Below are 15,070 nucleotides of genomic sequence, written 5' to 3' on the forward strand. Positions count from 1 at the left end.
ATTTTGGACATAAGTGTACATGTACTCTAACACCTTAAATATAATGAAAGAATAAAGAAACGAATGGCAAACGCTGTGCAACAAACGTTCTAGGTGCCGATTACACATTCTCATTGAAGTGTTACAGACATATTATTCTGCTTGCAACATTTCAACACAATGTAAGTGAAATTATGAAGAAGTAGAATCTACAAGGCTACGAAGTAATGACAACGAAAGAATATCAGTATACGAAATTCATGATGCAAATACTGTTTCTATCACCTGAATGTCTTCTTAAATGATTTGTTGCTTTATCATTGTCTCTCTCTATACCTCTATTACACTTCAGACCTATTTTAACAACAGATGTCAAAGTGACCTATTAAGATCTTTCACACTACGCAACATTGTCTTACAGATATAATATTTTATATCCACTTCCCACTTTTATGTATTCGTAAAAATGGCATGCTCCTTTTCTGATGATGACTCTAGAGTCTGATAAGATCTATGACTCTGTTACGATGGGTTTATCTGTTTAACTTACCAGACGAATGCTCAAATTCTGATTTAAGAAGGTACCATTATATTTTCTGGATTGCTTGCAGTCTCATTTAACCTCCTATAGATTATACGTAAAACTTAAAATCTATGTAAACTAAAAATATTCGTTATGAACTAACATCATTTATTGGTCATGTCATCAACTTTGAAGTTCACAATAGTAGAATAGCTGCAACTGATTCCTGAAGTATAATATTATTTAAGACTGTTATACATTTATTTAAATTTTCACTATCTTTACATTAGCTAGTATAATTTACGCATTAAGTAATTAGCGTCGTCAATGCGCCAACTTTCTTTCAGTGGGTGAAACATTATACATCTATTAGAGCTGCGAACGAAATGTCCGCTTTGACATCAACTCAGCAACATATGGATGGAATAAGGTCAAATACTAAAAACACATATTCTATACATGTTCATCAAATAGGCTGGGGTACCCAGTCAGAAGGTAACGTGTTGTTGAACAGGGTCATATGAAAGTGCACCATGACGAACACACAATTGCGAGTGATTTCTTCCTTACGAATAAAAAACTGAGACATTTTGTAAAGAAAGCTCCAAAAATAAATAAACAAATAAAAACATTAACAGTGAGTGCATTTGCACCAGGAATAGCGAAAAAATTATTTTGGATGCGTTAAAATATCAAATAATACTTTTGATAAAGTGGATACTTTGAAATATCTAAGATCAATATTAACAGACGAAAACCATATTCACGAAGAAATACAATGTCGATTAAAAGCAGGAAATTCGTGTTATTATTCAGTTCAAAACCTCTTGCCGTCACCAATTCTGTCGAGGAATTTGAAGCTTAAAATATATAAAACGATAATCATGCCTGTTGCTCTGTACGGTTGCGAAACTTGGTCGCTTACTCTGAGGAAAGGAAGTAGACTGAAAGTATTTGAGAACAAGATCCTGAGACGAATATTCGGAGAAACGGGAATGGTGAATGGCGGAAACTTCATAACGAGGAACTACATAGTTTATACGGTTTGCCAAACATTGTTAGGGTCATCAAATGTAGAAGGCTCAGGTGGGCAGGTCATGTAACCAGAATGAAAGAAAGTAGGAACGGTTTCAAAGTCCTAACTGGAAGTCCAATCCGAAAACGACCATTAGGAAGACCTAGGTGCAAATGTCGATTGATAAAGTGGATACTTTCAAATATCTAGGATCAATATTAACAGACGAACACCATTGTCACGAAGAAATTAAATGTCGATTAAAAGCAGGAAATTCGTGTTATTATTCAGTTCAAAATCTGTTGTTGTCGCGAATTCTGTCGAGGAATTTGAAGCTTAAAATATATAAAACGATAATCATGTCTGTTGTTCTGTGGATCTCGCAGAAATAGGAATACAAAGTAGAAACTGGATCCAGTTGGCTAAGGATAGAAGCCAGTGGAGAGCTTTTGTGAACGCGGCATTGAACCTCCGGGTTCCATAGGCCATAGAGTTAGCTAGTTCTAATAGCGAAAAAAACGCACCATTGCCGTTGGTTTCTCAAATTTCATTCTGGTCAGACAGTATTACAAAATGAGCCCCGTGGGAAGTATCATGCTCGGATTATCTCCTCAAGAACACCACGAGGAGCGGATCTTCAACTTATGTTAACTACTTGCATGGTACAAAAGTTCAGTTTTTGCTTTTATTTGTTTAAAATTGAAGAGGGCGTATCAAGATAAAAGTCCACCATATATATTCCGTTAGGAAGAATACAAAAAGGAGACAGAGATATGCTCCGAGGTCTGATCTCAAGAACAGAGGTGTGGGGATTGGAAGGGCAGAACTAGATGCTGTGGTTCATTTTGTTGTGAATGAAACTACGCCTCAACAGCTCCAGCAGCTTCACTGGCGCATCGTAACTTTCAAAAGTTGTATAATTGACCAGGAATAACATTTAGATTATAGAATTCACGTGGTCATTTAAAAATTCTACATGGTCATTGGCAGTGACACGTCCTGTAAACATAATCACAGGATTCACGGAACACCAGGAAATTTAAGCTCACAGCATCACAGAGCTGCCGCCATGTCACATGCTAAGTACGACATAGTTTGGACCGTAAGGTTCTTTGGGCGTACGTCATACAAAACATGAAACTCACCTCGGACTGTGTTTGTTTCAATAGGCTGTTGTGGGCGCTAAGTAAGTTCCGCAGTCACTTCCGCCGAATACGGTTCTTCTTCAAAGCCTGGCCATATCTATCAATGTGAGAGTTTTTTTCCGTTCACTATTACTTTCCGCCGATGTTCGTTTGCGGTGAGTTCTTTAGGCCATCACCACCTTAGATATTATTCCTCGCAATACACCTAACACTGGCAACCTTAGATACATTTGCGCCAACTAACCGCAGACCTACAATTTGGTCACTTAGAAACTCCGAGGAGTCCATTTTGAATCACGACAGTTTACTCACTTCAATACATTGTAACTATGAATATTGAACAAATTTGTCCGTTCTATCCCGCCTTCAGTACTACAAACGACCTCCTAAACACCGACCAGACGCTACACACGGATCCTCCGAGTCTTATCACGTGTTGTAAACTACAGATGCTTCCATTACTTCAAAAAAGAAGAAGAAGAAGAAAGAGGGAAGTTGTTGGAAATGAGTGGTTCTAAAATGGTAGAATTTTCCAATTGCCGTTTGGGTTGCACACTGGTAAAGCGCTATAAATAAAAAAAAAACAACGTTTTCAGTTAAGCAGGTTGTTCGAAGGAAATGTGAGGGCACGCAAAGATGACACGGGGAAAATGTACATTGTTATGTAACGGAACCTAGAACACCTCAAGGTCATTTCCCAACAATGCTGTATTGTTGGTATAGTGAGAGCCAAAGGAACACCTTGTTGAACTAACGTTACTGTTTCCTTAGCAAGAGCGTGTTACCAGTGTGGAGTCCAAACGACTGGTGCGATTGGAAGAATTCCAACATTTAGATTGAAAACTACCTATTTCTAGCAACTTACCTATTTTTAAGTATTTTACTCATAACGTAGCTGGACTGTGACCCCTGACTTTGATACACTATCTGAAAATACAAATTGCACTATGTGGCAATGTCGCAAATAAAGAATTGTTGATTAGATCTACCAATCTATCAACTAGTTATACGATTCTTTCCAGATGGCAACAAAAGTCGAAATTGATTGACACTAGCGTCACTTATTAGTGTAGCAATCGATTCAACTGCTTGTTGTATTCGTAGAATAATGCTAATGGCTCCAAGTTAATCTGCGACGTTGCCACATTGTGAAATTTTGATTCCCCATAGCGGCTGAAGGAGACCCCTGAGGACACATCATATAACATTTTCCCTTTATTTTGACCTGTAGAATAGTGCTCTGTGATCCGTGGGCGACATTTTTAGAACACCCGATATATATTATATTATATTATATTATATTATATATATATATATATATATATATATATATATATATATATATATATATATATATATATAAAAGGAGTGACTGAAAAGTTTTGGGAAACGAATAAACTGAACTAGTAAAGATACCTTTCATAGTAGCACTACCTTTGCTGGAAATATGTACTTTTTTTGTGACGTCCTTGAAACGACTTAGATGGTAGAAGTTTAAAAAAAGCTCGAGTACCTGGCTGTTATAAACTATCTACAATTGAAGCGAATGTCAGCGTGCGATATCCACTATGATATGATGAATACTTAGGCGAATTTGTCCCTTCATATTATACCCGCAAACAATAGGAAAATGAAATGCAATCTTTGAGTTTTACGTCCCACGGTTATGCCGGTTAGGCTAAAGGAGACGGTGATGATGAGTAATGAATGAAATGGTGGAATGGAGAAAGTGGGAGGAAACGGAAGAACCCCGAGGAAGCCCACGCACACTGTGTTTGTCCACCACAAATTTCACTTGGCGGGGCTGGGATCGAACCCGGAACCCCAAGCACCAGAGGTGAACGCTCTACCATTGAGCCACCGCGGACCCACCTCAAACAATAGGTGCAAGCATTCAAGCATGATAGAAATGTCGAGAAATCATCAAGTGCTACTACCAAGGAAAACACTCTCCTCGTACCTGATACGATCACCCAAGATCGGCAATTGTTAACCTGTCAGATAGCAGACAGGCTGAACATATCACAAGAGCGAGCAGATCACATTTTGAAAAGTGAGTTTAGTTTATCAAAGGTTTCATCTCGATAGCTCCCATTGTCTTCTGACTCTTCATCAAGAGTACTTGATACACCACGTCACTGAACAATTTGGAACTACTTGAACGTACTGTGAATAATTTCCTGTCGTGATACATCACTATGCACAAATGGTGGATTCATCGCTATTAGCCCGAAACCAAACAGTGGGGCCATCACGGGATAATGTTATGCTAACTTGTGAAAAAACTCAATAACTCAAATTCAAAAAAGGCCACATCTAAGCAGTTGCAATGGCAACTATTCATGAATGCAAATTTCAAGTCATTCCTCATTCACACCATCACTAGACTTGCTTTTCTCGAGCTTCCATCTGTTCCCAACTTTAATAAAAGGACGACACTTCTTTAACTGGACGACACTTTGCAAGTGATACAAAAGTCATTAGAGCCGTGGAGGAGTTCTTGTGGTAACAACCTAAAGGTATTATTTCTACTGGATAAGGGAACTTCAGCACTGCTACAGCATGTATATTGATGTACAAGGGGATTGTGCTGAAATATCAAGGCATTTTTCATTCACTTCTCAAATATGTATTATTATTTTATTCATTAAATACATCTTCCAGAATGAAGGTTGTTTTTAATACTAAAACACAAACAAAAAATTATTTTATTGTCTTAATTGATGATTGTATTTATATACACATATAAGCCAGAAATTCTACGGTTCGTTACACGGTGCACGAAAAAAAAAAGTTATTTGTATGAAAGGTATTTTATATGTACTTTTGTTGTTGTTCTTTTAGTATTATGAGTATGAACATCATTTGTAGTTTTAATAAGTAAACATCCTTTTTACTTTATAGTAACTATAGGAGAGATGAAAGTATGTGTGGTGATCATGAAATAAATCGAATTCGGGATTTCACCGAAATTACACATTTTATGGCTCCTACACGTCGAAAAACTGATTTTTGGATATCTGCCCGTCCGTTCGTCCCGATCACTCACGTAGATACTCTTTCAACGTATTGAGACCAAACTTAAAACTTAAGGATTTTATAAAATTATCTGGAAGCGATTTTCGAATTTTCTTCTTACCCCTAAAAATAGGACTAGTTTTTATCCCTGAAAATAAGAATAGCTTACTGAAGAGTGAAAATCAAGAAAAGCGACTTTTTCGAAAACGGCTCTAAGAATTTTGTTCAGATTTCATAAATCAATTTTTCCATCAGTGCCTTTCCATGGAGGACGACGACCCCGGGCGTCAAAGTAAGGGGGCGCAAAATTTGGGAGGAAAAAAGAAAAGAAAAAAGAGAAAGGAAAAATTACTTGGAACATTTTAGATCAACAGCAGTATTTTTCAATCTAATATTTAATTTGCAATATATATATATATATATATATATATATATATATATATATATATATATATATATATATATATATAATGGAAGGGGAAAAAGTAATAAAAAGTGCTCAAGGAAAAGCAGGGTTTGTTTTTAAAAATTTTGTTACGCTTCGCGTCAACCATGATGGCGCTTCGCGGCTAGTCTGTGGATCTCAGTCATATGTACCGGGGCGCCGTCGATGATTTCCCACGGCAAGGCACTGTTTTCCACTACCAACCCTATAATATGGTATAAGTCGGTTTTGTAGGAAAAATGCACAAGCAATAATTTATTCTTGAGGATGAGTTTTTCTTTTTCTTTTCGGACGATTTTCTCAAAAACAGGCGATTTTGTTCATATTTCATAAATAGCATTAATATATGATAGCCAGTTGTCGTTAAAAAGTCCATAGATACCGGTAATGCAGAGAATTATGTGTAAATAACTAACTAAATAAATTAAGAAGTCCAATAAATAAATACAAGGTGTGATAAAACAAATACAGTGAATTAATCCTTTTGGCAGCAACTGCTGACGCTACAACCATTTGATGTAATTTGTCCGATAGTCTGATCCGTTGAGACAGGCAGCGTCAAGTTGGAACACGTTCTGACTTGTCAGTCAGTGTTCAGAGCTGCTAGAGTGACGCTGCGTTTACCGCATCTGTCGCGCACCATGGATTTCGAACATCGCGTGAATATTAAGTTCTGTTTCAAGTTGCAAACAAGTGCTAAAGAAACTCATGAAATGTTGAAATTGTTATATGCCGATAATGTTGTAACTCTGAAGACTTTTTACAAGTGGTATGAGCGATTTAAAAGCGGAAATGAGTCAGTAGAAGACGAGCAACGTTCGAGACGTCCATTAACCACAAAAACAGAAGAAAACGTACAAAAAATGGCAAAAATTATTCGTTAAAACAGGCGAATAACTATTCGTAGCTTTCCAAAGAACTAAACAACCCGTACGGGTCCGTACAAAGCATCTTACCAACCGATTTGGAAATGAAAAGAGTGAGTACGACTTTTGACTGACGACAGGAGTATTTGGCCGAAAAAAATATTCCTTCTGTCCACATCTACTGTACTCTCCAGATATAACATGACGCGACTTCTGGCTCTTCCCAAAAATTAAAACCGTGCTTTGTTAAATTAGAACAGTTGAACGCCTTTCCAAAAGGAGCCTTCCAGAAATGCTTCCAGTCATGGATTGAACTTTGGGATGAGTGCCAAGGACAGTACTTTGAAGGTGATTAAATCAAATTCCACGTAAGTGTATTACTTTGTTTCTAATAAAATTACTCACCGTATTTTTTTGATCATATCTTGTGAATTAAAAATCTAGGTAGTTTCCTTTTAAAGCTGAGTTTCTTTTAGAACGAAGTTGTCCGGAAACGTAATTTTGTTTATATGTTAGAAATTAATGCTGCAGCATAACATGATTTAGTTTAACAAATTGAAACAAGAAAGTTTAGTGCGGTGGTCCGTACCTTTTATTTCATTATAAGCTGGTTCAATTAACAAATTTCCAACACAAGGCATGCTGATTGCCTTCAAGAAAGAACATCAAACGTGGGGACAGGCGGAATGCAAAGACATTTTGCCCGAATTCGTTAATTCAGGAAGTAAAAATCAGCTTTCCGATGTGACTGCACTTTCAAGGGCAGGATCACCTGCTGCGGAAATTCGTAAGCGTACATCTGGCATGACGAAACATAATTCATACACCTTCGAAACAGGCTGTGTTGGACCTTACTGTGACAGGACCAAGATAAAACAGAAGACACTGCAGTCAGTGTGAAATTTGCCGAAAACAACTTATTCAAGAATACATTGTTTCGCATTATTAAAGAATCAAGGTAAGGTGAACAAAATTCAATGTTCTTACTGAAGCACACCAGGTGATACGAAAAAGAAAATGTGAGTCTTTGATCCAACGTTTTGAGTGAAACAGTGGAAACAAGTTTGGTTTTCAACTAAAGTGAGTTTCAGTTCTCATGCACCTTTCAACTGGCAATATGATCGTATTTACCGTGCTATTCAGGTTAAACATTTCAAAGAATGATCTGCTAGTGAAAACTGATAAGCAACAGCCATCAGTCATATGCTCTCGTGCGGGCTCCTGGCATGGCGAAACAGAGTTGTTGTTTATTGAAGGCGATGCTGCTGGGCAAGAACATTTACCAAGATCTACAAGTGTTTTAGACATTTCAACTGAATATGGAAAAGTGCAACATAGGTACAGTCATATTAAATAAGCTGAAACAAATTTGCTGGATTTTTGTGGGGTGCCTTGTACATAAATATACATGAATACACTGACGAAACAACACTGCATATACATCATCCGATGAGAGCAAAATTCGCATCATAGAATATGCGTCTGTAAAGGCATGCTGATTTTAGTTTGAAGATCACAGCTCATTGACCACTGTTGAGACGTTTTGCTAGAGCTTGAAGATTATGGAACAGTTTGAAACTGTAATGCACACACAATTACGAGGAGTGTAGTTGTGTGTGCGAATCCATTGTATGTAGTTCCCCATCTGTGTTCTTGGGACAACGATAACGAGCCCCTATTGTGCAATTATGTGATTTCGAACGTGGCCGTATAGTAGGTCTGCGATAGGCCAGGTGATTGTTCCACAAAACTGTCACTCCCGTGGACACTACGTGTCAGTAATGAATCACTGAATGCACGATGAGAGCCAGAAGGTTTCCACAGTATTATTCACCTCCAGAGCCCCCGGGACGGAAAGGGAAGCTAATGGACAGAAGGATAGTGCATGATTGTGGCCACCAGTGCAATCACAGTCACTGTGTCTCATGTGAACCCACGTACACTGAAAAATCAATTGTTGGTGACACGTCTACGTTCCTCAGTTCCTTTTGCACGATTACTCGGGACACCTGATCATCTCCAAGAACATCTTCCGTGATATCGGGAGGGACTGTGGTACGGAATCGAATGAAGGGTGCTGGTATTCAGCGATGAAAGTCCTTCCTATGTCAGAAATAGTGACGGAGCGTGTGCATGTCCGTAGACGTGAAGTGAGGTGAGCGAAATAATCAACCCATCCTGTGTAAGCACTCGGCATACAGGATCCACACCTGGCAATCTGGTACGGGAGAAGGATAAACTACGCATCCAAGTCGCCTCTGATCTCCATTCAGGGGACTATGACTAGTGCGTCGTATATTCTCGATGTTGTCAATTCTATCTTCCAATATTATTTAGATACTTTGTGGAACATCAACATTCATCAGGACAACTCGCATTCCCATTCCTTGAGCAACTCAGAACGCTCTAATCAGTATAAGTCTTCTACCCAGGGATGCTAGGTCTCCAGGCCTAAGACGTATCAAGTAAGCGTTGGACATAGTGGGACGGCACGCATGACCGCCGGCAGATCGCTGGCAGCGACCATCGCCCAGTTGCAACAAGATCTACAGCAAGCGTAGAATACCTTACGTCACCATCGACACTCGACAATTCTACAATCTATTATGTCTCTGAACAACTGCTTGTGTGGCAGCTTGCGATAGTTACGTGTGCTATTAGGGTGAATACTGTATGTTTTTAAACATTCTGTATAACACATTGGGAATGTCCGACGAGTTCCATGTCGGAATCACTACGACCGCACAAACACACCTCTAAATCATGAAAACCATCACTACAACAACAGAAAGTTTTATGTTTTTGTTTGGTAAACTATTCCGGATATTGAGCATCGTGAATTGCTGCCACCTTTCCAGACGAGGAATGTCATTCTTTTACTCGCAGCTTTTTAAAAATAAATGTAGAAAATTAAAAGCCGTGGAGTTAGTGACTGTGAATCACATACGTGTTATTCTGCTTTAGAACAAAGAAAGTCATGTGTTGCACAGATTGTCCTTGGCACAATTATCTGACCTGGCTGGGAAACGTTCACTAATAGTCCAAATCTCTCGGACAATGCATCGCCAGATCACGTTTGCTCCACTTGTTACATCACCAGCTCCAGAGATGACGATAAAGACCCCTCGATGAACTGACTTATGCATTGGACGAATTCTTTGGCTCAAGTTCCGCTGAGTTGTACCATAGTAGTATCCATGATCTGCATGAGCGCTGGAGACGGGTTATTTCTGTTGATGGGGTTACTTCTTAATTTTTAGTACATCTTACTTCACGTAATTGTCTCCACCTTTGAATGTCCAAAATCTGACAGAATATTATTTTATTTATTTATATTTTGGTATCCAATAAAATTACGACTTCCAGACTCGCACATTTATTTTCCCGCGCGAAAATCAACTAGAAGCGTCATCACTTACCTTGTAAACGATGCAGTCAATACCATAAGAAATCCTAAGAGATTAAACTGTGTTGACTTGTAAGTGAACATTATTAAGCCTGAGGAGATCATGCATACGATCAATGTAAGGGTCCACGACTGAAATAAAATGAATTTCACTAAGAATTATTTCACTACAATCACTGATGGAAATACAACAAAGCTAAACACAGCTAACAGCTGTATACACTTCTTCAGCCAGATTCGTCTTGCCACTCGAAATACAACATACGTGTCCACATTTAGCATTTAACTTTTGTAAACACAAAGGTATCAACATATTTCAGATTTTAATACAATCTTTTACACACGTAGCACCCTTGTTCGAGGAAAAAGAAAAAAAATCTGAAAAAAAAAATATTACAGTTACGCTACACAAGAATCGATTGTATATACAGTATGTACAACCCTTAACTGTGAAACTGTAAAGGAATGCACGGAATATTCGCAAAGTTTTAAAAATTGTTATAAAAGTCGTAAATATTTTACATATGGGAGTGTAGTTTGCGTTATGCTACAGCACATCTTACTAAGTAATCAATAGAATTTTCACATGGGCACCCTTTCTTGGGTAAAAGATCATCATATAGAGACTATCAACTTATCTGGATTCTTGAAATAACAGCATCATCCTGATTTTTAATATCTATAACTGAGATACATATGCTATATATTTAGCAACGCCACGTAACACATAAAGGGCGATGTGGTATCAGATGACCATGGCAATCAATGCTGAATCAATTCGTCCTATCTATCTTTCTGGAAACACTGCATCAAAGAGTACTTGGAATAATTTCTAATAAGGCGATGCTCCTTTTTGCTGCAATAACGTTTTCAATTGTCTTTCATCTTATACACACAGCATTGCAGATACACTGTGATTGTGGTGGTGGGTTTAGTGGAAGGAAGGGCAAACGACTTAATTGTACAGTCACTATCAAAATTATTCGGACAAATGTTTCCTTGTCATTATCTAGGCTCTCTTACGAATGAAAAACATCTGCGACCAGAGTTGGTACTTCTGGAAATTACTTAATAAACCCAGGAACATTGGTTTAGAAGTACGTAAATACATAGTTTGTAAATACAGAGAAAACTAAATAGTTGGAAGTTCGTCGGGATCGTAATGCGGCAACTTATAGATGTGTTAAAAAATCAAATAATTATTTTGATAAAGTTGGCACTTTCAAATATCTTGAATCAATATAACAGACCAAAATCATATTCACGAAGAAATTAAGTGTCGACTAAAAGCACGGGACTCGTGTTATTATTCACATCAAAACCTTTTGTCCTCGCGAATTGTGTCGAAGAATTTGAAGCTTAAAATATATAAAACGATAATCATGCTTTTTGTTCTGTATGGTTGCGAAACATGGTCGCTTACTCTGAGGGAAGAACATAGACTAAAAGTATTTCAGAACAAGATCCTGAGACGAATATTCGGACCCAAGGTGAATGGGAATGGGGAATGGTGTAAACTTCATAACGAGGAACTACATAATTTATTCGGTTTACCCAACATTGTTAGGGTCGTCAAGTCTAGAAGGCTGAGGTGGGCAGGTCATGCAGCTAGGATGGAAGAAAGTAGAAATGCTTTCAAAGCCTTGACTGGAAGACCAATCGCAAAACGACCATTAGGAAGACCTAGGCGCAGATGGGAGGACAATATTAGAATAGATCTCGCAGAAATAGGAACACAAAGTAGAAACTGGATCCAGTTGGCTAAGGATAGAAGTCAATAGAGAGCTTTTGTGAACGCGGCATCGAACCTCCGGGTTCCATAGACGCCAAAGAAAAATCAGGTCAAACGCAGTCTTCTCTAACAGACGTTAACAGAAATGGTGGAAGGAGCATCGCCTACATTGAGGCGGGCAGACACTACTGCGGATGATTTGTTTGCCTTTGTGTTACAGGATTCTAAGAATCCTTCCTCCTAACGAGTCACATTTACGATTATCGATTGTTTTATGAATTATTTCTTTTAAACGAATAAAACTGTGTATGCATTTTATATATATACGCGTATATATCTGGTTAATTTGTGCCATAATCGTTGTTACATTTATCGTTCGTTCTTTGTTCAACTGTTTTAAATTTTGTCGTGTACTTTTAGACGACAGGGTGTGGATCTTCATCATTCAATTAAAAAAGTACTAATAAAGCTTTTCACTTCGTTTTTCTGAGGAGGGGGGGGGATTCTTTGAAGACTGGAGCCATTGTAGAACACGTTACGTAGTTTCATGCCTTTCTACGTTGAGATAGGGGCGATGGCATCAAAATATTTTGTTTAGGCCTATTTTTATTACGTTTTTGGCGGACTTACTTTTGCACCTAGAAGACTGAAATTTTGCACACACGTTCAGTGTACCCTTTAGTATTTTTCAGATTTGTTTCAGATCTCTGCGTTAAAACAGAGGGATCCAGAGGTGCAAAAAAGAAAAAAGCGTATAAAACCACTTTTCCCGCGATTTTCCCGCCTCAGATACATGTGAATGCTACCGTTTGAAGGGTTGTTCTATTCTTAAGAGAATGAGGTACGAACCACGATTTTAGGATAAATAGGGATGATGCTGTAGCTGCTTGAGTGAAAGTCTATAATTTACCAAAAAAAAAAAAAAAAAAAAAAAGCCAAAATTTAAAAGGGTCAATGCACCCATACATGAGAAAAGACAAACGAACAGATGCATTTAGATTACAGTATCTACAGGTCATCGAATATAAGCGGATATAACGAGGAGTATAAGATAAGCGAAGGATGTCGAAATGATGAAGAATACATACAGAGCGCACAAAGTTATAGTCGTGAAGCCTTAACAAAGGATACCTCTTAGTAGACCTAAAAGTTGTGAGGATAATATAAAACAAGATCGAAGAGGTTGATACTATTCCAAATTTGATTGACTTGGGAGAAAATAGCATTAAATGGAGAAATTCTGTTTCTATTGCGAAGAACCTTCACGTTCCTCACGCTACAATATTAGATTAGTAGTTAAGAAAAAACAAATGCAAACTGTGACTACTATACTGATACAAATGCTCTCAGTGTAATGGTTAACACGTTTTATCATATCCCTTAGGATACTATCTCTTTTCAAGTAATGTTTTAATCACCGTTTTTTTTCTTCTTTCTTTTCTTTCATTAACATATGCGATACGACTTCTTTTTTCCTTTCAGGGTTTGTTAATATTTCGTCATAATTTTTCATTCCATCTAACCATTAAAAAAAAATACTTATATTTTGACTGCTTCCAGTCGCTTTTTTGCTCTTTCGTAATGTTTACTTTTCTTCCCCCTGCAATTCAGTTTGTAGAAAAACTAATCGCCATTTTAGGAATCTAATGATCAAGTGTAATTGCGTGCTGCGTGGAACATCCAAAGATATGTATTTTTGATATATGTTCCAATCCTTATACCCTGTTCTTTAACATACGATCGCCGTGCAAAGACAAAATAACATTTAAAACTTATGATCAATGTACTTAGTGCTGACATATATTTCCCTACTTCCACAGGCCTCTACAGTTGTTCCAGGTGACGATAAGGAGTTAGTACACCTAACCTAAAGACACATGACTTAGGGCTAAATGAGTGGCAGCAGCTACATACTGAAGATGAACGGGGAAGCCAAAACGAACCGCATTGCTGTGATTGAGCTATACAAGTGTAACAAGCCACCACTGGAGATTTGGAATGCTTTACAAACGTCACAAATAATAATAATAATAATAATAATAACTTGCATCGCACGTCTGTCGCCGATTGCAGACGAACAAATTGACACCAGTAGCCGATATACTGCCCACAGAATTCGCTCAGAAAGTAGAAAATCATGGCAAGAGAAAGGCAAATCATTATTAAAGGTCTGAGGCTTCTTGGATCATTTAGACGAAGCACCGCTCATAGAATTACAGCATGTTTGCGTTACATAAGAGCAAGAACAAAGAGGTTGCTTAAGAGGTAGACAAAACGTTGGCTCCACCAAATCCTTTTCATAGATGACAAGATTTTCACTGTGGAGAAAAAAAATTAACAGTCAAAATGATAGATTGTATGCGCATAATTCTCAGGAAGCCACAGACAAAAGTAATAAGGTGGAAAGGGCGATCAGTCAGTTTCAGTGATGGTTTAATAGGGGAGTTAACACAATTGGATTTTTTTTAGGCGATAATTAAAACACACGCCGTCAACTATCAAAATGATGTGGTGGAGACAGTTGTGAAGCACTTACGCATCGTACTGTTTACTGGACAGCGATCATGATTCCAACAAGATTCCACAATATACATAGGACAAGAACGACATAAAAGCTTGCTAGTGTCCAATGTTCGAATTTCATCACCAGTGGCGATCGGTCTTCACGCTTTGGACTGCCAATTGTAAAACATTCTAAAGGACAAAGCCTGTTCTAATCTTCATCGAAATTATTAAGCTCTAACAGCAGATTTGGTGCAGACAGCAGGATCGATACCACTGGAAGTAGTGCGTGCGGCGATAAATGAGAAGCCAGACAGTTCGCAGTGTGTGAAGGCCAAGGTTTGGCATATTGAATAACTATATATGTTGTTGTGGACACTATGTAGGTAAGTAGTCCATACCATAAATTACATTGTCTTTTTTCAAATGCTCTATGTAT

At 37.9% G+C, this 15,070-nt stretch overlaps 1 protein-coding gene across 7 annotated transcripts in view; it reads right to left on the reverse strand.

The window, feature by feature from the left end:
* The window catches only part of LOC145673765 (solute carrier family 35 member H1), a 232,607-nt gene that overhangs the window by 62,968 nt on the left and 154,569 nt on the right, over nucleotides 1-15,070 (reverse strand). For all 7 annotated transcript variants that reach the window (XM_081743520.1, XM_081743518.1, XM_081743519.1 and 4 more), the window contains exon 5: nucleotides 10,411-10,529. In XM_081743520.1, coding sequence (XP_081599646.1) covers nucleotides 10,411-10,529 — 119 coding nt within the window. The remainder of the gene's footprint in view (nucleotides 1-10,410; nucleotides 10,530-15,070) is intronic.

Source organism: Thermobia domestica, chromosome 17 (genome assembly GCF_964235325.1).
Source record: "Thermobia domestica chromosome 17, izTheDome1.hap1.1, whole genome shotgun sequence".
NCBI lineage: Eukaryota > Metazoa > Arthropoda > Insecta > Zygentoma > Lepismatidae > Thermobia > Thermobia domestica.